The sequence below is a fragment of the Myxocyprinus asiaticus genome, chromosome 8 (genome assembly GCF_019703515.2).
Source record: "Myxocyprinus asiaticus isolate MX2 ecotype Aquarium Trade chromosome 8, UBuf_Myxa_2, whole genome shotgun sequence".
Lineage (NCBI taxonomy): Eukaryota > Metazoa > Chordata > Actinopteri > Cypriniformes > Catostomidae > Myxocyprinus > Myxocyprinus asiaticus.
This window is the reverse complement of record NC_059351.1, coordinates 12,832,557-12,857,825: the sequence shown is the minus strand read 5'-3', so window position 1 is coordinate 12,857,825 and position 25,269 is coordinate 12,832,557. Positions and strand designations below refer to the sequence as shown.

At 37.2% G+C, this 25,269-nt stretch overlaps 1 protein-coding gene across 1 annotated transcript; it reads right to left on the bottom strand.

The window, feature by feature from the left end:
- Window positions 1–684: 684 nt before the first annotated feature.
- Window positions 685–25,214, bottom strand: LOC127445226 (kinetochore scaffold 1-like). Its single transcript, XM_051705123.1, has 27 exons — window positions 25,118–25,214; window positions 24,719–24,773; window positions 22,176–22,212; window positions 21,963–22,022; window positions 21,783–21,868; window positions 21,638–21,690; window positions 21,407–21,428; window positions 21,155–21,195; window positions 15,834–15,886; window positions 14,799–15,597; window positions 11,834–12,123; window positions 11,572–11,680; window positions 11,393–11,460; window positions 11,202–11,300; window positions 10,988–11,103; window positions 10,802–10,892; window positions 10,563–10,679; window positions 10,191–10,278; window positions 10,013–10,087; window positions 9,888–9,927; window positions 8,832–8,936; window positions 7,195–7,295; window positions 7,033–7,098; window positions 6,841–6,950; window positions 3,157–3,278; window positions 2,494–2,619; window positions 685–1,627 (listed from the first exon to the last, which is right to left on the bottom strand). The coding sequence occupies exons 2-27, from the start codon at window positions 24,736–24,738 to the stop codon at window positions 1,531–1,533; spliced, it is 2,991 nt and encodes a 996-aa protein (XP_051561083.1). The 5' UTR covers window positions 24,739–24,773; window positions 25,118–25,214; the 3' UTR covers window positions 685–1,530.
- Between the last annotated feature and the right edge of the window lie 55 nt (window positions 25,215–25,269).

Here is a 25,269-nt window from a genome sequence, read left to right as displayed (position 1 = left end):
ATTAAAAAAAAAATGATTCACATCAATCATATCAGATCATTAGTTAAACGTTCATTCAAATTGCTAGAAATGTCATGTCTTTTAAAATTGATATGCTTAATATTCTGTCCTCCGACTCCCTGCAGTACCTATACAGACCCCTAGTATGAACACCTTAGCAACTACACTTGTAACAATTGCAGGTTACCACTTTTTTTCAGTGTTGGACAAACTACTAAACTACACAAATATCTCTATTCAGGTCTTGATCTTTGAGGTTGTTGGTTACACTATGGTCAAACTATCCTTTTGAAACATGAAATTCAGACAACAGTAACTTTTTGTTGACACTAGCAGCAGAGTTTACCGTAGTTCCATGACATCTAACATAATGCATATCCGAAAACAGAACAAAAAGTGTTAGATTGATGCAACATATAGTCAGGCAAGAATGTCCAGTACTGTCTCTATGGATGCTGCAATTTAAATGTAGTCATTGAAGACAAATGAATACCAACTACCCTCGATATTACATTCACTTAATTTATAGCTAGCAGAGCACAAATGGAGATGAAATTCAAGACAATTTCTGCATCACCCTATCATAGAAAATGAATGAAAATACAGTCTAGTCTCTGATAGGCAACATTACCCTCATACATCATATGAGATTAACATCTGTAAAGGCACAGAGGCTCATTTGTATCATATTTAATAGTCAAAAACAACAGTATAATACAATATGTCATGCAGCACTAAAATCAAACAACAACACAGAAACTGAAAGGTTTTACAAAAACTACAAGTCTTCATCAAAAACTGAAAACTGAGTCATCATTCAATCATCCTCATGCCACTCCAATCCCATATGGCTTCTTTTCTATCATGGAAGACCAAAAGAGAAATTTTGAATAATGCACTGGCCTTTCAAGCTTCATAAATGACACAAACGCACAATAAAAGATCATATGACATGCGCTGTGGGGAACAAACTGAAATGTAAGTATTTTAACTTTATAAAAATCTTTCTCTCCAGTGAGCTCTTAACTAGAAAACCACTGTGACCGGATGATTGAATCAGTGAGTTGAACGGATCTGTCAGATTTGTGAATGAATCATTCAGACCAGTTTTGTGAACAAGATCAACAATTTATCAACAACATTCAATTTATAAAAATAAATAAATAATAATAATTAAAAAAAAAAAGACAACAGAACAATACGCCTGCAAATCAGACACCACCACTTCTTTCATTAATGTAACAAGGAGACCCAAGGCAAATGTAGAGGTTTACAGTGAATAATAATCTTAATTTCGGTCTGTCTGTCACACAAAGCTGTAATATGGCTTCAGAGGACTTGGAATATAGCACACAAGTCCTAAATTGTTTTGCTGTAAGCAGTCTATAAGGAACGGCAAACTTTCTGTGGTTTGTATTAATGTTTTTTTATTTATTTTTTTCATCATACAAATATCAATATTTCCAGATATGGAAAACACAGAGAGGTAGAGAGAGAGAGAAAGAGAGTAAAATAAGATGGCCTGAGATCTTAACTTAGGAGGTCGTCGTATATCTTCTTCAGAACTTTTGTTAGATAGTTGTTGGCTGGTTTGACTGATGATATAATGTCTTTGATCTGATTGAACCTACACAAGATAAAACAAGTCAGCAAGAGCAAATGACTGACAACATCAACAATAATGTACTGAGAATACCTTTTCCATGTGAACATTATTGTAGTTGTTGGTAATATTTGCATTTCCTTGACCATGCACAATGGTCATTAATTAATGATCTTGAGAAAATTGCTTTAAAGAGATATATGATTTATTCAATAGAATATTCCCACATGTCAAGTCTTGGAAGACATCCAGGTATAAAAGTAAAAATCAGTTTGTGGTGGAGAGATGTTTTGTGATACAATACTCCAGTCACAATCTTTCTAAACAGCCTGAATATTTCCAATTAATTCCTAATTATTTTTTTCTTGCATGATTGGATAAGGAAAGCTGTTGAAATTCACAACACGCTAGAGACCCAGAGATCTCACAACATTTCTGATCAGAGAAACCCCATCTAATGCAGGAGGTTTTAAAGGAATGTTCCAGGTTTAGCACAAGTTAAGCTCAATTGACAGGATTTGTGGCATAATGTTGATTACCACAAAAACATTTTTTGACTCGTTCCTCCTTTTTTTCACAAAAAAACAAAACAAAAAAACATCTAGGTTACAGTGAGGCATTGTTTTAAAACAGTGAGTATTTTAACATTCGAAAAATGGCCCCTATTCACTGCCATTATAAGTGCCTCACTGGAACCCAGATTATTGCTTTTTTTTTTTTATTTAAGAAAAAGTGGAACGAGGCAAAATAAATTTTTGTGGTAATCAACATTATGCCATAAATGCTGTCGATTGAGCTTAACTTGTACTGAACATGGAATATTCTTTTAATTCCACCAGTTAAAAACATTAAAACTCACTGTCACAGAAAAAAGTGAATTGCTAGCAAACCTTGTATTTCCGACATGACTGCTGAAATCCTGTATTTCAAGTGGTCCAAAGGGATAGTCTGGGGTAATCCTTAGGATTAACTCAAACTTTTCGAATGCTTTCACACTTGAAAAGATAATGTGAACTCTGAAATGAAAAAAAAAAAAAAAAAAGCACTTTGAGAAAAAACAAAGGTGCTTGCAACTGCGTTTATCTGGCAACTTCTATCGTTACAAATATCCTTATAGAAATAGTTAAACAAAAATAAGAATTCTTGACATCCTTTGCATGTTCAGGAGTGCTATGAAAGAAGCTTGTTCAAAGTGGCTTGCGTGTTCAAGGGGAGAACTAGTGTTCTTTAGCGCTAAAAACAATGCAAGTTCTCACGTCAAAATGCGGGCCACTGTGAGCAAGCTCCTCTCATAGCACTCATGAACACAGATGACGATAAACAAAATTTCGAATGAAAAAAATCGTATGACATGCAAGTTGCTTTTTTTGATACTTTCAGGTCTTTTTTTTAAGCTTTAAAAGTGAGGCACTGCAATTGTGCTGAAAAGATATATAAATATGTGATATTCATAAACAATTTAAAAAAATCTACTTTTGTTTTCATTTTTGGCTGAACCATTCCTTTATAAAAGAGTAAAAGATAGTAATTGTCTGATGAAAGATGCAACATACTGCGTGTCCACACAGTTGATCCTCAGAATGCGAAGCTTCAATCCTCCACACTTCTTTAGCCGATGGATCTCCTCACCCAAGAGCCTCAGACGACCCACCGCCAAACTGAGGTCATGGAGCAGCTGTTAAGAAATGATCAGACAATACTGAGACTTCTCACATCGTTCTCATATTTTAGTCAGACTGGATCCGCCAGAGACCAAAATAATTTTAACTCAGTGGAGCATGAACCCCTTTAGCCTACTGAAACAGACAGGTATACAGGGTTCATACAGATGCTTCAAAGTTAAATTCAAGGACTTTCAAGTGCTTTTCAAGCACATTTTTATTTGTTTTCAAGGACTATGCTCGAGATGTCACTAAAACAAATTCTTTACTTGTTTATTTTAAATAAAAACATTTTATTCATTCAGTTAATTTATTTTTTTATAAAACACCACTTATTACAAGTACAACATATCTCAATGTGCATCTTTAACTACATATTCTCACAGTAACAATTCTTGGTTCATTCATGACGAAATTGATGTGCAATTGTGGTGTGCTCCCTTAAAACATACTTCGCTTTTCAACAAAAGTGAATAACTGGGTCCGTAAACAGTAGTCTATATGACTCTGATGTGCTGTGTTCCATGTTTCCTAAAGTCACACAACAGATTTATGTGAGGAACTGACCCAAATTGCAAATGGGTCATTCTCAAAAAAATTTAACTTTCCAATTTACAAAATATTGAAATTTTCCGTTCAGTTCAGTTTTTGCCTATAAACGCTGAGGGTAAACATTTTATAACATGTTGACATTATTTTTATTCATAAAGGACAACTTGGCTGTTGTTCTCTCTTTTACTATTTAATTTTGTTCCATGAATGAAGCAAGTTAACACTAAGGAGGGTTAAATGGGTTACAACACCACATTTTGAGGGTTTAATGGGGTACAACACCAAATATTTTTGTGTGAAAATATTAGTTAAAATGTGAATTAATAACTTTTTAACATGCTGGGAAAAATCACTAAATGCATATTTAAATGTAAAAAAAAATTTAAACATAAAAAAAAAAAAAAAAAAAAAAAAAAAAGTTTTATCATTAATAGCAGCAATGCCATGAAATTATGGGGCAAACATCTTTTTTTTTTTTTTTTTTTACATTTTTTACATTTAAATTATTCATAATTATTTTGTTTTGCTTTTTTGCACACTTGTTCAGCCTTGCACTAATGCTTTTATTATAAGTACAAAATAAATACATAAATAACGTCACATGTCATAGAAGTGGTGTACCAGATGAAGATGATGATTTTTTTCAGGCAATTGACAATTTCAAATATATTTTCTAAAACATTTGCAAAACAGAGTCAAGCCATTTCATATTTTTAAAGGTTAGGTTATAGAATGTTACCTTTAAAAAAAAAAAAAAAATTGCTATTTGAAAGCTTTTTCATGACTGAAAACGTCCAGGGACATGTTTGTCATCATATTTTGATATTGACCCAAATGTTGTCAGATATAACCTATTTTGTGAGACACAAAGCTGTCTTTACACAAGGGGGTGCTAGATGGCTCACAAAACTGAATCCTCCACTGATCAGCATTCAAATCTCAGAACGTTTTACATCTCATCCAATTTTTTCACTCTGGAGAGTAATTTTTAAATAAAACTGATAGTTGCAAGGATTCATAAATCCACCAGAGCAGTATCTATCAAATATATATTTTTAAATCCTCCAGTAAGAGTTAACTGTGATTGGCCCATTCTGAACAGCGCTACCAAAAGTAACAGGTGCCACGTGACAGCGCCGTCTGTGCGCTGCCTGCTTCAGCAGTGGTCTAGTGGTCTGTTGATGTGTTTATCCGAAAATAAATACATAAATTTCACTTATTAAATGATTTAAGCAAAGTATTTTATGATTTTCTATAATTCAAGAACTTTATAAGCACCTCTTGGTAAAAATAGCTTTGGTAAAAAGGTTTTTCCAGGACTTAACTTTGAAAAAGCCAAATTCAAGTACTTCAAGCACTTCAAGTACCTTGTACGATCCCTGGGTATATTATTTTAAAATATGTACTTCTGTTCAGAGATCGATTGATTTGTGAACTTGAATTAAGTAAAGAACGATTGCTTACACAAATGTACAGAGATTGCCTTTATATTTAAACGTGGCAAATAAATGCCCTTTTGACAATGTTGATTGTTGAAATGGTTTTACACATTTTATTTCTTATTGTAATTTGATCTTACATTGTTGACAGTATAGTTTTGAAGTCTCAGAGAAGAGAAAGTAGACAGATCCAGTCTCCAGAGCAATTCATCTTGGACTACTGTGTTAGGACCACGGTTTTCAAACTGGAAGGAACACCTCCCCAGGGGGGCACCAGAGCATGTCAGGGGAGGCACTGAGATTGATGATAATTTCACCGAGTAAAATCAAAAGATACATAAATACAACAAAACTGTATCATGAAGGTAAATGGCGTTATAATACTGATAATGTTGAGAGCACAACATGCAGATCATGCAAGAGCACATCCATGTACCAGTTGCGCCAGCTCGGATCTCTCCGCCAGCATGAGGAAGACTTAGGCTCTCGCTCAAAACTGGACGTACGCTCTCAAACTACGCTGCTCTACAAAAAAAACCCTGCTCTCGCTCAGGGAGGGAGCTCTAAACGTGTCCTATGCATTTGCAAATCTATTATAAAGCCACACAGCTCTGCCTCTGATCATTCATATTCTGCCTCTGCAGACGTGTTATATCAAGGGAGAAACCATACCAGAGTTTAAGTAATCAGTAATACATGGTTAAATTCGTATTGTAAGAATGATATTCTGATGTAATTGACATGAGCATATAAAACTGTCAATTAAACATCTGTTGTGACTGACAGTCACCTCAGTAAAAAACAGTTGCACAAGTGTATCTAGGGCACAGAAAATCCAAAAATATGCAGAACAAAATCACGCGTGTCCATTATTACGAGTTCAGCATGATATCGGGTTGATGTGTCATCATGCATTTGTGACAAGTGAAGTTTCACATAGAGACGGAGACTGACTCATGTGCTGCGAGTTTATCGCAGATATAGGCTAAAAAAGTAATCCCAACGTCATGAGGATAAACCAGTATTTTAATAAAAATAATACAGAATACGGTTTCATATTATTAACAGAAACATTTATAGCTGTTAATCAGGCATCAGTGTTTAACGCATTGGCCGAATGAGTCTGTCAGACTAAATGAAAGGTTATTGATCATCATTGGTGAATTGCTCCAACACCTGAAATATGATGTAGTTTGATAATATTACACTAGAGGAAAATACCTGATAAAACTTCAAATAAGTGGCCAGAATATGCCAGCTGTCTTATATTTAGATATTTTTTTCTTTTTTACATTTACTATTTACTTTGCTATTGTAAAGGCCTATACATCATTATTGCATGTTTGTAAATCTGAAAGAAAAAACAATAATTCACCAAAAATTGTGTGTGGGGGGTGGTCAAGGGGGGCGCGGTCTTGTACATTTTCTCAGAGGGGGGCTTACTGTCCAAGACTTTGAAAACCCCTGAGTTAGGGTATGTATATTTACAAAAAATTCTCAAAACAATAAAAGCTTGTGTACAATTATGTGAGCAAATGTAAAGCTCATCTGCTATTGCAAGTATGTATACAGTGTTAGTCATTACCTCTGGTATATGTCGTGTAGTAGGGTACCTCTGCGCCCACTGAGTTTGAGACCGATGGTGCAGTGCAAGTAACTTGTGAACCATGCTTGCATGACACTCAGACTTGTCCACTTAAAAAATTATTAGAAAAATAGATCAAATGGAATTCAAAAGATGCTCTGTAATAAATAAAAAATAACACTGTTCTTTCACCATCCAACTGCAACTGGAAGGATATGTCTATTTTTCGCACCACATCCTCGGTCATCCATTCCTTTCCTGACAGACAAGAGGGCTTTTTGAGCTACTTTTATTACACATGATAACCAGAATTTTTTTTGTGTGTGTGTAATTATACAGCAATTATGAACTCACCAGCAGGTGTTTGCAGTTTCACCTGCAGATGTACAGTGTTATGAAGGAAGGTAAACAAAGCCCCACTTTCATCTGACTCATGCAGACGCCACTCATTCAAACTGAAAGACAGAACAAGATTAAACTCTGAGCATAGTTTAAAAAAATAATTGTATAACTTAAATATGACCAGTTATTTAGAGTGTGATGTTAAAGGGCTGATTGGAACAGTTTGGAGAAAACAAAAAAACAAAAAACAGCACAAACAAAGAGATCCCAATTACAAATTAATTATGGCATTAGACATTTTTTCACATTTCTGGGTTTGGAATGCGGAAGTAAACTAAAGCAGGTTAAACTAATATAGCGGTCAATGGGAGAGACAACAGCAAATATTATGTTTGTGTTCCAGCGGAACCCAACAAAAAAAACATTATTACGTTTCCATGACTTTCCTAAAGAGGAAAAAAAATAGAAAGATAAGGATTATGGCAGTAAAAAGTTAGAAAGATGGCAAATTTACTAGCTGGGTTTCCATCAAAATGTTCCGCATTTTTAATGCACATTTCTAAAAATTCGACTAAAGAAATATGAATCGTTGCACGTTTTCATCCACTATGTCATGCGCATTATCTTCAGGGAGCCGCCTTGTCATGATGGAGCAGCTGAATGATCTCCTTGCTTGGAGAAATTGTACAGTAATTGAACGCAGCCAGGATAGGCTGCAGAGAAAGTGTAATATCTGATATAATGAGGGCTGAAATGGATGCGATGCCCATTCGCTGCCAGCCTCCGCATACCTGAGCGCCCGTGTTTAAAACTGTTCTGGCAGATTGTGAGGACCCACTTTAAAGACCAGTTAGGGGTTAGACACTTCCGAATGTCAAGGGCTTTGTTCATAGAATTGTGTGCCAACTTCCAAGCTGTCCTTTCGTTGGGCCAGTCACATCAAGCTATCGTACACTCATAACGTGCATGAATGGTTAAAACACGTAAGTGTTTTGCAAATAAACTGTTTCCATCATCTTAATGCGCATTTTTAACTAATGCAAAACTCTAGAAAATCCACCTCCTCCTAGCGCATTAAATTTTATGCAACTTTTGAATGTTTATTTGCATATCAAGCATTTCTATTCAGGATTTCTTATGCATATTTTCAAAATGCGCATAAAAATAATTGGATAGAAACCCAGCTACTGTCACCTCTCTCAGCAGCTGTATTTGAAACCCTATCGCAGCAGAGGTTGACTGGTTTTCATTTTTTATTTATTAATGTCAGTGACCATGGTAATAGAACACTAAGTATAGTATTATAAATGTACATTAAAAAATAGTAGAAAAATTTAAGATAACATTTCTTTTTTCTAGATTTGCATTACTTAAGGTGGAAATGTGTCATTACAGTCTGTGAAAAAGGTTTATTAGCAAAAACAAATGAGTAAACTATGTGAGTATAGAACTTTTACACCCCCGTCTACACTACAAGCACAGCAAGCTATTATAATCAACCAAGTTGGTCAAACAGCATGCGAATGATGTGTCACATTTTTCACTGCTTGTTAAGACCCGCTGTTATTGCCCCTCGCTCACTACGCTTGTAGAGTAAAAGTGTGTCAAAATTTCACTAGAATGAGTTTTGAAAAAAAGTAAAAACAAACCTGTTCAATGTTGTGAGATTACTTTTAAGGCCTCTGGTTTCCTCTCGCAGCTTATGCTGTTGGCCCTCCAAAGTTTTCAACTGAATTTCCAGCTTAGCAATTTCCCTAACAAAATCAACAAAATGTACTCATCCTTATGGCATCCCAGATGTGTATGACTTTCTTTTTCTGCAGAAGAAAAACTATGATTTTAAGAAGAATATCTCCACTCTGTAGGTCCATACAGTACACGTAAATGGTGACCAGAACTTTGAAGGTCCAAAAAGCAAATAAAGGCAACATAAAAATATCCCATAAGACTCCAGTAGTGTAATAAATGTCTTCTGAAGCGATCCAAATGGGTTTGAGAATAGACCAAAATGTAACTCCTTTTTCACAGTACATCTTGCCGTTGCAGTCACTAGGCATGATCATGATGTCAAGTTTGATTACACTTCCTAATGCTTGATGCATGTGCAGGCTGCTAGATGGCACTAGGAAGTGTAATCCAGCTTAAAGTCATGATACCCAAAGAGACTGCTGATGTCAAGATTTACAGTGAAGAATTAGTTATATTTTGGTCTGTTTTCACTTCAGAAAATGTGGATTAAACCACTGGAATCTTATGGATTACATTTATGTTGTCTTTATGTGCATTTTGGAGCTTCAAAGTTTTGGTCACCATTCACTTGCATTGTACGGACCTACAGAGCAGAGATATTATTCTAAAAATCTATGTGTTCAGCAAAAGAAACAAAGTCATACACATCTGGGATGGCATGAGTGTGAGTAAATGAATTTTCATTTTTGGGTAAACTATTCCTTTAAACATCACTTAGCAAATGATACACTAACAACATAAAATGAAAATCAAAGTCAGACACGAGATATTCGTATTTGTTATCTCTGGTAGCTGACCATATAGCGCAGTGTTATGCAATGATCGAAAGAGGATGCATAAAGAAAGAAAATTACAGTGCTACCATTTGTTGTGCAGATGTATGATTAACAAGAAAACAGCATTTGCCATGTTTTTTCATCTTGTACATTAATTACAGTGTGGACATAAAAGCAAACCTTTCCTTCTCAGTGACAGCTGAATGAAGGCTCTGTAAACCTGTTGGTATAAAAAGACAAACCATTACATTTTCTTTCCTAATTTCACAGGTCTGTACAATTCCAAAATATAAAAGGAAAGGTACCCTCTTCCTTTGCTTTCAAGGCTGGTCTGGATTGGGGGGTGTTATGATGGTCTCCCATTATCACTGCTTCTACAGCTGTAAGTTTTGTGTTTTATTTTACAAAGCCGTGTGATTACTCATGTAGCATTTCATGTAGCAATGTTCAAACTGGAACTGAAAAAAATAAATCCTTCCATACCAGTCTCCAAGTCATTAATGCATCCGTCCAACTCCGCCATCATTTCATCCGTCTCCTTGATTTTAGATATCAGGCTCTGTTTTGCATCCTAAATGTATTATGGGAAGTATAGACACATCTTATAGAATATCCATGTATCTCAAATTTTCAAAAGTGTGCAGTTAGATGAGAAATGGGGAGGGTTTTTTTTTCTTCACACAGCATATTTTTGCAGCATATGCTTTTTCTTTTATGGAATACAAGTTGAAAAATGACTGAAAATAGTGCAGACAAAAAATCATCAGACTTGTTTCAGCAGATGACAGAAATCAACAGAAGAAAAAGAAAAAAAAAGGAAAAAAAAACTGATGGGAGGAGTTAGAGACCCTTTACCTGTGTTGTTTTAATGAGCTCGGAGTACAAGACTCCTTTCATTTCATGAGAAAGTGCTTTACTCCTCTTTCCAAAGTAAACTCGTCGCTCTTTCAACTTGGAGCCAAATCTTTTTAACTGAGGAAAACAAACAAGCATTAAGTCTTAAAACATCTCAAAGATTAAACCAATACAACATCTGACAATACTGAGACTGAACGCCTGTTTACTGCCAAAGTTTGGGTATACAAACGACATACCTGCACTTTAGAGAGCGTACATATCTCTTGCTGAAGAGCTCCATTGATATATCTCAGGGATTTTTCTTGTTCAGGCATTTGTTCTTTAAGTCTATGTGGAATGAAATAAATAAATAAATATTCATACTAATTAATCTTGATAATTCTGCAGTGATGTAGCATCATCAAAGCCAGACTTCTACACACTTCTCCACTGTATCTGTAAGGTTCTTGCAGTCTTGCTCATACACTCTCTGCTTGGGGTGATGTATGTATCTCTCTTTGAGCAAATCTTCCATGGTAAGAGTCTCTCCAGCTCTGAACTGAAAAGAGAAAGAGAAAAGTGCCATTAAAAGGAATGTTAGGTACCAGGTGCAAACAGGGCCAAAGGGACAGACCAGGATAAAGTCTGACCACTTACACTCTCAGGCAGAGCACTTGGTCTAGATCTATGGATGACAAAGTTGATACCAAAGTGGCTTAGGAACTCATTTACTGTGATGCTTCCATCCTCAAGTTTCTGGTGAAATAAAATAGTGGAGATAAACAACGAAAAGACAAAACAAGTCATTCATCAGTAGAGATAATGTGAGTGTATGTAAAAATTGGTACCTTGTTGAAATCAAATTCATGATTCATTGTCCCATCTAAGTGAGAGTCACACTGGGAATTTCTGAAAGCTGTAAAGCAGATTGTAAGTTTTCTTTTATAAATAAACCATTTGCAATGCCTCTAAATGCTTTGATGTGCATAGATGTTTTACTGCATCTAAGAACTGATCGGCTACTCACTGGATTCAAAAACTCCTGTTTCTTCTATTGTCTTTGCTTTGTGATTCTGTGTGGAATGACTTGGAAAATTACCTTCCCACTGTACGGCAGCTTCATGACAGGCAAGCCCCTAAGGAGAAACGATGATCAGAAATTAGCATGATAATGCACATAAACGGAGCCCACACTAAACATTTTATTACAGAACAAACTCTAACCATGTAGTAGGAAAATCCAAGCAAACAAAGGATTAAACAGAACATTATTAACATTGTGTGCCTACCATTTCAGAGATGTAGGCTTTCTTGGTTGGTTCTTCTGTAACATAGCCTTCCTCTTTGTACGACCTTTTAAAACCCTGGCTTTTGTTCGTGTCTGACTCAAAGACATCCTCAAAAGTCTCATCATTTATAGGTTCAGTCAAAGATTTACTACATTCATCTTTCTTATTTACTGGCCAACTTTCAAGACTCCTTGACAAGTCCTCTTCACTGCTCATCTCAGGAAATTCTTCATCATTGATGTTGACTGTTTCGCAGTTGCTATTATGCTCAATGACATCAAAATGTTTATCTAGTGGAAGACATTGTAAACCATTAGTAGTTCTGGTCACAGTTTTGTTTGGAGTTACAGTAGCTCGTTTTGGAAGCTTTGGTATGATACCACACAATGATAACCTTGATGAGAATGGCTTCTTTTTTAGGCTGAAAGGTGTGGTCTTCTCATTTTGAACAGAATTATCTTTCCGTTTGATCATAGGTGTAACATTTGATGCTTGCTCCGTGGAACCAGCTGTTTCACATTGCTCTTTATCATTGAGGGAAATCTCTTGGAGGGAACATGATGGCAGGGGTGCAGTTGTGCTAACCCACATAACATCTTTCTCTACATTAATATGCTGTGACATATTTTGAAGTTCCATCTGAAAGTCTACTAAACTTCTCCGTCTTGACTTTGCATGTTGCAGCTCTTCTTTAATAAAGGAATCAGCTACAGAGTCAGTGGAGGATGAAATGTCCAGTTGGACTGAGTTTGCACTTTGTTCTTTGCAAAGCCAAGGACTATGACCCACATCTATGTTTCTAGCGCCAGATAGGGCCTCTATATTCTCCACTTCTTTCTGGTAAAATGAGACATTGTTCTGTGTTTCAATGGGCACTGTGAGAACCTTTGAAACCTGCATGTTGTTGACTTCGTTAGAGGAATCTGAGGTCATTACCAAGGGTAAACTTGTCCTCATAGTTGTCACATTGTTTGATTGTGCTATGTCACAATTTTTGTCCATTTCCATGTCAGCTGAAACACAAAACATTGCCTCTGTATGGTTGCATTTGAGATTTTTCCCATCAAGATCTGACTTCCGAGCAAATGGGACATTTTTTGAGGGAAATATTTCTTGATTAATACCACTACCATTGACAGCTTCAGTCATCTCATTTTGTTCTCCCCTTGACACTGTGCTTGTAGTAACAGATGTCGATGCTCTAAGTACAATTTCATTTGCTTTGATCTCTGAAACACTTGCTGCCAATGTGCTTTTAGTATCAATTGCAATAGTGTTGCTTCCTGTTAATTCCATTTCATCATCAACAGAGGGCATAGCTAGACTTGAAGCACTGGCTTGAAGTGTCAGTTCCATACAGTCAGTTTGATCCTGCATAAGACAACTTCGTGCTGCAGGCAACAGATTTCTCTCAGTAGATATGAGGCTCTTTAACATGATATTGCCAGTGAGTGCCTGGGTCATCTCCATACAGTCAACATCAGGACTGGAGGATGCAGATACAAGGTTCAAACTTCTCCTCGATTTACTCACTGGTTTGCCCCTCTCATAGTTTTTGGCCTCAAGCACAACAGTCTGACACTGTGTCATTTCCATGTCACCAGTGTCTTGAGGATCACACAAAGACATCATCCCTCTTTCTGTCATTGTAGACTTTTTTCGAGTTATAAACGCTTCATGATTTCGCTCACTGATTGGTAATATTTGCACCTCAGTCATCTCCATGGGTTCAACTAAAGTGATTGTTTGATTGACAGATGATGGCACTCTTTTTGTAGCGGAGATATTTGTAGCACTTGTAGTCATGTCCATCCAATCGCTGCCTTCGGTTCCAGATACTGATGGATGAGGCAAGCTCTTCCTTGGCTGTTTGGTCTCGAGAATAATAGTCTGACTCTGTGTCATCTCCATATCATCAGAACCAGCAATTTGGGCTATCGCACGATAGCTTGATTTGTTGTGATCCATTTCTCTCCATTTTCAATCATATTAAAGGAGATGTTACTTGTTCTGGGAACTGGAAGCAGAGCTTCCTCCTTCATACTTACTTTATACTCTGTATCTTGATTTCTTCTATTTCTGGATACTGATGCATGAGGCAAACTTTTCACAGAGCTGCTGAATGACTGTTCAGTCCCGATAATAATAGTCTGGCACTGTGTCCTCTCCGTATCATCACAACTAGTAGTTTGGGCTACTGAGAGGTTGCCCGATTTGTTGTGATCCATTGTCGCCCCATTTCCAATCAAATTAAAGGAAATCTTGCCAACATTGACTGTATGGTCTTTTTCTTGAACAGCTTTGGATACTGACGCATGTGGCAAACTTTTCCTTGAGTTACTAAATGGGTTGTTTACACTTGACTGTTTGGTCTCGAGAACAATAGTCTGACACTGTGTCATGTCCATGTCATCAGAACAATCAGTTTGGGCTATCGAGAGATTTGCCCGATTTCCAATCACATTCATGAAGGGCATCTTCATTTCACTGGGAATTGTAAGGACAGCTTCGTCCTTCATCCTGAGCGTGTGCTCTTTTTCTTGAACAGTTACATCTAAAGTCTCCGTCATGTCCATGTCGCCAGAATTAGAAGTTTGGTTGGTTTCAGGTTGGTTTTTATCCATTATCTCTCCACTTCCAATCACATTAAAGAACATCTTTCTTACTTTGGGATCTGGAAGAGGAGCATCCGCATTCTTACTGATTGTATGCTCTGTTTCTTGTACAGATACATCAAAACCCCCTGTCATCTCCATTGCATTGTTATTCTCAGAGAAATAATGGGATCTATTGTGATTCAGAGCAGACTGGATGTTTCGAGGGATATTTCCTGTAACCTTAACATTGATAGGAGCGGTCTGGCTTTGAGTGAGCTCCATGTCGTTGTCATCATCGTTTGAAAAAGGTGTTAATAGTATGTTGCCATGATTTTCAGAGAAAGAGGATTGAACAGGCTGAGCATTACCTTTTTCAATTACAACAGTGTGACTTGTGGTTGCCTCCATATCATCATCAACAAGAAATGCAACACGGGAACGTCTACGTTGAAGTCCCCGTGGTTGTTGTGGGTTACCCTTGCCACCTAGATGTTGAACTTGCTTTTCTAAAAACAAAGGCAAGAGATTCTCCTCATCAATTTCCGATGAGCCTGTATTGACTGAACTGAAGAGACCACCAAGCCTTTTTTTTGAAGATGGGGGTGCAATATTTTTTTCAGCAGGTAGTGATATACTGGCTAGAAAAGCATTGAAGTCTGAGTCTACAGTAGAATTTGTCTCGATTTTTGCTTCACATGACACCCAAGTCTTACTTGCAACATTCTGATTCCCACCAACCACTTCAAGGTTTGGATGGTCATAGATTTCAAAATCCCTATCAATTATGATTGTGTTACTTTGAGTTATATCCATGTCTCCAGTATCCTTTCCAAGCTCTACTTTTGAAGATGAGGGCACAATATTTTTAACATTGGGTTGCGATATACTGGTGAGAAAAGCATTGAAATCTGGGTCCATAGTGTCATTTTTAGTTACGACTTTTGCTGAACATGACAAACCACTCTGACTTGCAATATTCTGATTCCTACTGAGCGTCTGAGCCACTTTGAGGCCAAAATCTGGCTTTGACTCTTCATCAACTTCATAATCATTATCAATTGTGATTGTGTGACTATGAGTTATATCCATGAATCCAGTATCCTCTCCAAGCAACATTGTTCTATCCACACAGTCATCTTGTAACAATGGATCTGAGAAGAAATTCTCCTATAATTTGAAATCACAATAAATAGTCCATGTTAAAACATGTTTGATTAAGAGATTACTAAAACAATCAAGTACTGCAAGTTCACACACTAACTAAATTAAAAGAAATGGGGCAGCATTTCCCTGCTTTAATTAAGGATGTCATGAACTGCAGCAAACAGTTAAACATGTACTGAAATGTACAATATTTTTGGAATTCCAGTGTTTATGTACATTGTGATCATTTATGTACTCACCTTATTCAGGTGCTGGGATACATAAAGAGGATTGTTTAACAAAGTTTCAAGGCCTGAAATAAATAGAATGCTTTAGGGGTTCAGGGTCTGACTAAGAGAATAATTTACAAAAAGAAAAGTTGTTTATATGAGATCAGTAGATACTGTTTTACAAAAAGCAGTAGACAACATATGTATGTATATGCATATGTGTGTGTGTGTGTGTGTGTGTGTGTGTGTGTGTGTATATATATATATATATATATATATACACACACACACACACACACACACACACACACACAGCTCTGGAAAAAATTAAGAGACGCAAAATTATCGGTTTCTCTGGATTTACTCTTTATAGGTGTGTTTGAGTAAAATTAACATTTTTGTTTTATTCTTTAAAGTACTGACAACATTTCTCCCAAATAAAAATATTGTCATTTAGAGCATTTATTTGCAGAAAATGACCAAAAAGATGCTGTGTTTTCAGACCTCGAATAATGCGAAGAAAACAAGTTCATATTCATTTTAAAACAACACTCCTGGCACAAAAATTCAAGCAGCTTGGATTTGTTTGATGGCTTGTGGCCATCCATCTTCCTCTTGATCACATTCCAGAGGTTTTCAAAGGGGTTCAGGTCTGGAAATTCGGCTGGCCATGACAGGGTCTTGGTCCTCCATCCACACCTTGACTGAACTGGCTCGGTGATGACTGTATGATCAGCAAGGCTGGAATCGGAAAGATTCTTCTTTGTGAAGGACGCATGAATCAAGCCACACAGGGATAATTTTTTCCAGCAGGACAATACTCCATGCAACACAGCCAGGTCAATCAAGGTGTGGATGGAGGAGCACCAGATCAAGACCCTGTCATGGCCAGCCCAATCTTCAGTCCTGAACCGCATTCAAAACTTCTGGAATGTGATCAAGAGGAAGATGGATGGCCACAAGCCATCAAACAAAGCTGAGCTGCTTGAATTTTTGTGCAGGAGTGGCATAAAGTCACCCAACAGCAGTGCCAGATGGGCTGGTTTGAGTATTTCTGTAACTGCTGATCTCCTGGGATTTTAATGCACAACAGTCTCTAGAGTGCATAGAGAATGGTGCGAAAAACAAAAAACCACCAATGAGCGGCAGTTCTGTGGACGAAAATGCTTTGTTGATGACAGGTCAATGGAGAATGGCCAGACCAGTTCGAGCTGACAGATAGGCTACGGTAACTCAGATAACCAATTGTAACCAATGTACAATTGTAGGGAGCAGAATAGCATCTCGGAATGCAAAACATGTCGAACCTCGAGGCGGATGGGCTACAACAGCAGAAGACCACGTTGGGTTCCACTTGTCAGCCAAGAACAGAAAACTGAGGCTGCAGTGGGCCTACCATTTGTGTACAGCAGAAATCCAGATTTATCAGACCAGGCGATGTTTTTCCAATTGTACACTGACCAGTTTTGGTGAGCCTGTACCCACTGCAGCCTCAGTTTCCTGTTCTTAGCTGATAGTAATGGTATACAGAGGGGTCCTCTGCTGCTGTAGTACATCTGCCTCAATGTTCGACATGCTGTATGTTCAGAAATGCTTTTCTGCATAGCACTGTTGTCACGCATATTTATTTGGGTTACTGTCACCTTCCTGTCAGCTTGGAAGGACAGGATCTGGCCATTATCCTCTGACCTCTGTCATTAACAAGGCATTTTCGCCCACAGAACTGCCACTCGCTGGATGTATTTTGTTTTTCACACCATTCTCTTTATACTCTAGAGACTGTTGTGTGTGAAAATCCCAGGAGATCAGCAGTTACAGAAATTCTCAAACCAGCCTGTCTGGCACCAACGATCATGCCACGGTCTAAATCACTGAGAACACATTTTCCCCCATTCTGATGGTTGATGTGAATATTAACTGAAGATCCTGACTCATATCTGCATGATTTTATACATTACACTGCTACCACACAATTGGCTGATTAGATAATCACATGAACAAGTAGATGTACAGGTGTACCTAATAAAGTATATATATATATATATATTTATATATTTTTTTTTTTACAGTGCATCCGGAAAGTATTCACAGCACTTCACTTTTTCCACATTTTGTTATGTTACAGTCTTATTCCAAAATGGATTACATTCATTATTTTCCTCAAAATTCTACAAACAATACCCCATAACGACAACGTGAAAGAAGTTTGTTTGAAATCTTTGCAAATTTATTAAAAATAAAAAAACGAAAAAAATCACATGTACATAAGTATTCACAGCCTTTGCCATGACACTCAAAATTGAGCTCAGGTGCATCCTGTTTCCACTGATCATCCTTGAGATGTTTCTACAACTTGATTGGAGTCCACCAGTGGTAAATTCAGTTGATTAGACAAGATTTGGAAAGGCACACACCTGTCTAAAAGGTCCCACAGTTAACAGCGCATGTCAGAGCACAAACCAAGCCATGAAGTCCAAGGAATTGTCTGTAGACCTCCGAAAAAGGATTGTATCGAGGCACAGATCTGGGGAAGGGTACAGAAAAATTTCTGCTGCATTGAAGATCCCAATGAGCACAGTGGCCTCCATCATCCGTAAATGGAAGAAGTTTGGAACCACCAGGACTCTTCCTAGAGCTGGCAGCCTGGCCAAACTGAGCGATCGGGGAGAAGGGCCTTAGTCAGGGAGGTGACCAAGAACCCAATGGTCACTCTGACAGAGCTCCAGCATTTCTCTGTGGAGAGAGAAGAACCTTCAAGAAGAACAACCATCTCTGCAGCACTCCACCAATCAGGCCTGTATGGTAGAGTGGCCAGACGGAAGCCACTCCTCAGTAAAAGGCACATGACAGCCCGCCTGGAGTTTGCCAAAAGGCATCTGAAGGACTCTCAGACCATGAGAAACAAAGATTGAAGTCTTTGTCCTGAATGGCAAGTGTCATGTCTGGAGGAAACCAGGCACTGCTCATCACCTGGCCAATACCATCCCTACAGCGAAGCATGGTGGTGGCAGCATCATGTTGTGGGGATGGTTTTCAGTGGCAGGAACTGGGAGACTGGTCAGGATCGAGGGAAAGATGAATGCAGCAATGTACAGAGACATCCTTGATGAAAACCTGCTCCAGAGCGCTCTGAACCTCAGACTGGGGCGAAGGTTCATCTTCCAACAGGACAACGACCCTAAGCACACAGCCAAGATAACAAAGGAGTGGCTCTGGGACAACTCTGTGAATGTCCTTGAGTGGCCCAGCCAGAGCCCAGACTTGAACCCGATTGAACATCTCTGGAGAGATCTGAAAATGGCTGTGCACCGATGCTCCCCATCCAACCTGATGGAGCTTGAGAGGTCCTGCAAAGAAGAATGGGAGAAAATGCCCAAAAATAGGTGTGCCAAGCTTGTAGCATCATACTCAAATAGACTTGAGGCTGTAATTGGTGCCAAAGGTGCTTCAACAAAGTATTGAGCAAAGGCTGTGAATACTTATGTACATGTGATTTTTTTTTCCGTTTTTTAATTTTAATAAATTTGCCAAGATTTCAAACAAACTTCTTTCACGTTGTCATTATGGGGTATTGTTTGTAGAATTTTGAGGAAAATAATGAATTTAATCCATTTTGGAATAAGGCTGTAACATAACAAAATGTGGAAAAAGTGAAGCGCTGTGAATACTTTCCGGATGCACTGTGTGTGTGTGTGTGTGTGTGTGTATATATATACAGGTGCATCTCAATAAATTAGAATGTCGTGGAAAAGTTCATTTATTTCAGTAATTCAACTCAAATTGTGAAACTTGTGTATTAAATAAATTCAATGCACACAGACTGAAGTAGTTTAAGTCTTTGGTTCTTTTAATTGTGATGATTTTGGCTCACATTTAACAAAAACCCACCAATTCACTATCTCAACAAATTAGAATATGGTGACATGTCAATCAGCTAATCAACTCAAAACACCTGCAAAGTTTTCCTGAGCCTTCAAAATGGTCTCTCAGCTTGGTTCACTAGGCTACACAATCATGGGGAAGACTGCTGATCTGACAGTTGTCCAGAAGACAATCATTGACACCCTTCACAAGGAGGGTAAGCCACAAACATTCATTGCCAAAGAAGCTGGCTGTTCACAGAGTGCTGTATCCAAGCATGTTAACAGAAAGTTGAGTGGAAGGAAAAAGTGTGGAAGAAAAAGGTGCACAACCAACCAAGAGAACCGCAGCCTTACGATTGTCAAGCAAAATCAATTCAAGAATTTGGGTGAACTTCACAAGGAATGGACTGAGGCTGGGGTCAAGGCATCAAGAGCAACCACACACAGACATGTCAAGGAATTTGGCTACAGTTGTTGTATTCCTCTTGTTAAGCCACTCCTGAACCACAGACAACGTCAGAGGCGTCTTTCCTGGGCTAATGAGAAGAAGAAATGGACTGTTGCCCAGTGGTCCAAAGTCCTCTTTTCAGATGAGAGCAAGTTTTGTATTTCATTTGGAAACCAAGGTCCTAGAGTCTGGAGGAAGGGTGGAGAAGCTCATAGTCCAAGTTGCTTGAAGTCCAGTGTTAAGTTTCCACAGTCTGTGATGATTTGGGGTGCAATGTCATCTGCTGGTGTTGGTCCATTGTGTTTTTTGAAAACCAAAGACACTGCACCTGTTTACCAAGAAATTTTGAAGCACTTCATGCTTCCTTCTGCTGACCAGCTTTTTAAAGATTCTGATTTCATTTTCCAGCAGGATTTGGTGCCTGCCCACACTGCCAAAAGCACCAAAAGTTGGTTAAATGACCATGGTGTTGGTGTGCTTGACTGGCCAGCAAACTCACCAGACCTGAACCCCATAGAGAATCTATGGGGTATTGTCAAGAGGAAAATGAGAAACAAGAGACCAAAAAATGCAGATGAGCTGAAGGCCACTGTCAAAGAAACCTGGGCTTCCATACCACCTCAGCAGTGCCACAAACTGATCACCTCCATGCCACGCCGAATTGAGGCAGTAATTAAAGCAAAAGGAGCCCCTACCAAGTACTGAGTACATATACAGTAAATGAACATACTTTCCAGAAGGCCAACAATTCACTAAAAATGTTTTTTTTATTGGTCTTATGATGTATTCTAATTTTTTGAGATGGTGAATTGGTGGGTTTTTGTTAAATGTGAGCCAAAATCATCACAATTAAAAGAACCAAAGACTTAAACTACTTCAGTCTGTGTGCATTGAATTTATTTAATACACGAGTTTCACAATTTGAGTTGAATTACTGAAATAAATGAACTTTTCCACGACATTCTAATTTATTGAGATGCACCTGTATATATATATATATTAGGTTTTTATGTAATACTTTTTCCCCTTGAACACTTTACCTTTGATTTGGTGATTTCCTTCTTCACCAAAATGCAGAATCCTTTTATTAGGAGGAAAAAATGCCAATTACAGATATTCATAAATAGAAGATTACATGTACAAACACTAACAGCATTAACAAATACGTTCCACTCTGAGTCAGAATACATATATTTGTTTCATCAGCTAAGCTTAGAGAGCTCAGAGCTGTTGCCATTGATTTGAACAGTGTGCCACTTAGGAAATGCAGAAAATAATGTCCCATGACTTACTTTTGATCTTGTCTGCCATCTCCTGTTAAATTCAACAGTGCAATGAATTAAATGACAGTTTGACAAATAAAAAAATACTTCAACATAAAAATATACAATGCTTTTAATTTGAGAGATCTGGTACAGACAATCCTAACCATGTGCCACAAATTACCCTATAAATAATACACCATATGCTTGTCTAGAAACAACAATCTGACACAACCACCCCAACACAGGTAAACTACTCACTGACAGTTGTGTTCTGTATGGAGGCCAGCACAGGAGATTCACTCTTTGCATCACTGTGAAATTAGATTTTTTTTTTTACATATTGTCTGTACATGTCGTTTATGTCTGTTTTTCCCAATGAGTGGGGTGAGATCCTTGAACTTACTTAGAAAAGACACGAACATTATTTGTAGTGGCAAAACTCACTCTCCTTGAATTTCTCTTCTTCTCAATAGGCTTGGTAACTTCCTCCTACATAAATACATAAAAAGGAAAATAGTAAAAGAAACATTTAATATAAGGAACCAACAAACTAAAATACAGATATTCAAAGTCACTTGATCACCTGCTGCTCTTCTTGTTCAGCTCCAACCTCTTTCATAGATGTCCGAGAAGCTTTTAAAATCTGTTTTGGAAAATCAAGATGAACTGTTTAAACATTTTACATGTCTCTGGAGAAATTAAGAAAATAAAGTAATTTATTAATAAAGGGCACAACAATTCTCACAGCCTGATATGGGCCTGTCTGCAATACTTCAATAACATACTGGATACATACCGAAGAAAATCTCCTTGAGGACTTTACTGCCTCACAGCTGTTAAGACAAAAGTGACAAACATTAAGTGACATTGGTTAATTTTTTGGTAAAAAATAAGATTTTAGTTATTATTTACATGTAGGATTGCATCATTTCTCATCAAGTCAAATTATTACCATCTGTTGCATCATGTCACTGCATGACAGCTCTAAATTGTTCAGTGCATTTGTTTTGTATAGAGCTTTTTAGCCATGACATCAATTTGTAGGTGAACCTGGAAGTCTAATTCGCCATGGGTTCCTTCGGGATGGGGGTTTTTCAACTTATGAGTAAAATAAGATCTATGGTAAACATTATTTCACGATACATGGACATTTTGATCTACAACATATATTGCACACTTTCATACCTCAAATGTGAATTTTGAATTATTCGAATATTATTTTGAATGATAATATATATTTTTTATTATTATGCAATTCAGTACGACATCAAAATTCACATTTGAGGTAGAAAAGTGTGTAATATATGTTGTAGAAAAAAACGTCCACATATCGTCAATTAATTTTAACCACAGACCTACTCCCATTATAAAACCCCATAGGAAAATCCAGAGGTAACCCATGGTGAATTCTCTTCTCATTTGTAGACTACAAACTGAACAGCTCTATAGACCTTATTCATGCTAGCACCATCCTTGATTTTTAACGGTAATGACAACATGGCTTTGAGGGATAGACTTACCATCTCTTCAATGGCAAGCACGGTATAAAGCTGTATAAAGCTCCTTGATCACATCTGATTTTCCACAACTCATGCTGTCTGGAGTTTTTTGTCTACTGAATGTTCTTAGAAAGATATTTTTTCAATGCTTTGTCCATGGAACGATCCAAAAACACTTTAAACTGCAGTACAGCCCATTGAAGAGAATGTAAGTCTATCCCTCACAGCCTTGTTGTCATTCCTATTAAAAATCAAAATAGCGCTGCTGTGAATAAGGTCTGTTGCAGGGGAATGAAACATTACTATAAACATTGCAGGTTTTATGGATGACTATACATCAACTTAACACATTTTCCCCCCAACTTTTGAGTGGGACAACTGTTCCAAACTACTATTCTATACTGCGCACTGAGAACTTATATACTGTCATTATAGCATAATTACCTTTTTGCTAATTACTACGTGATCATGGATGCTGCACGGATTTTAAAATCAAATTTAAGACTTTTTAAGACCTTTTTTAAGACTTGAACATATAAAATTAGTATGGTATGTCCATACCAGATCATATTAAAATTGCTTTATCTACCAATATCAACACATCTGAATTAGAATTCAGAAGTTACCGTACATACGATAGTTTTTAAAATTGATATATTGAATGTGTTAAAAATTTTCCTAGATTTTTTTTTTTTTTTACTGTGACAGGCACAGACACAACAATAAACCAAATTTCAAATAATAAAAAAAAAAGATTTGGTGCAAATGCAGGACTTATAACTATCAACAGGCCAAATATACACAGGGGACTCTTATTTTGAAATGTCTGTAGTGGACTAAAGCACTGAACTGGTAAGCAGAAGATTGTTGGTTCAATCCCCACAGCCACCACCATTGTGTCCTTGAGCAAGGCACTTAACTCCAGGTTGCTCCAGGGGGACTGTCCCTGTGATAAGGGCACTGTAAGTCCCTTTGGATAAGTGTCTGCCAAATGCATAAATGTAAATGTAAATATCTACAACTTATTACTATATACACTCTGTAAAATAAACAACATCATACGACAAAAATAAGCAGTAATTAACAGATTTTGAACCACTCTGAAACCACTGGAAACACTGTATCATGAGTTCCCTGTGTGCTTGGAGAGCCGCGTCTTCACTTTGAAGTGTGCAGCGCATACAGACAATAGATTTATTTAATTAAATCACAGCCTTTTCCAGTTTAATAATTACATTTGGCCATATAGCGATTCCTAATTTCTGTCCGTAAATTTAAGACCTCTTTGAATGATAATTAAGACTTTTGTTATACCATTTAAGATATTTAAGACTTTTTATGGCCTTAAATTTTGAAAAATTAATTTAAGACATTTTAAGAACCCACGGGAACCCTGGTGATGTTCTACAGCCTCTTAATATTACTCACACTCGTCTGATCTGTTTCCTGCTTAATAATAATTTATTCTAAAAATTTCTGCTTAGTATTAATGAAGTGCTTGTGCTACACAGTCTGTGCCAAAAACCCACACACCTAAAATACCACACTCTGATGTGACAGAAAGTTAATGCTAGAGTAAAACGACAGATTTGTTTTATTTTTAAGTTAAAAAGAGTGCATTAGTTTTGTCATTGGAAAGACACAATTGGTTATCACAAATGTAAGTGCTCTGAAAGCTCTTAGTTTGAGGACGCTCTCTGCAATAAAACTGCAACACATCAGAGAAGGTTTGAACATTTTGGACATGAGCAGACAGACTGAACCATTCACAAATGCTCAATAATTGTATGCCTAAATTATGCATAAAAAATGTCAGAGAACCTTCCAGAAATCAACTTACCCCAAATTCAACTGCTCCATGTTCAATGTATGAGGAAAAACCCAGAGCACTAAACCTAAATAAGACCAAAAAAACACTCTTCAGTCAGGGAATCTCTTCACGAAGGAACAAATGGAAGAAGACAAAAATACAGTATTTAAGGAGGCTTAATGTAATTACAATCAATATTATCTCCATTCTACACACACTTCAGCATTACTTAATATTTTAGTTGAAGTCGAAGTAACAAATCTGACTGTCAGATGACGTACATTCGTGAGCTCATGATAAATACAACATTATCATGAAGGGAACAAAGAGTTCTCGACATTTCAAAGACTTGTAAACAAAAATAGGTTTTTTGAAAGCCCATATGTATCATTTTAACAGCTTAATAAGTAAGATAATAAAACGCAATACCTAAATATGATTTCCCTCCATTCACGGCTTGTTTTTTGTTTTTGTTTTTTTCTCTCTCTTCGTAAAATTTTGAACTCAACCGCCGCGTCTCTTCTTCCCGCTCAGTGACGTGACACATTCATTGGCGCCATCTAGTGGAGTGGAAGTCAGTT

Coding starts and splice junctions, on each gene's coding strand:
- LOC127445226 (XM_051705123.1), bottom strand. CDS start 24,738: ATGGAGCAGTTGAATTTGGG. Junction 22,023..22,175: donor CCTCAAGGAGATTTTCTTCG/GTATGTATCCAG, acceptor TTTCCAAAACAG/ATTTTAAAAGCTTCTCGGAC. Junction 10,893..10,987: donor CTTACAGATACAGTGGAGAA/GTGTGTAGAAGT, acceptor CATTCCACATAG/ACTTAAAGAACAAATGCCTG.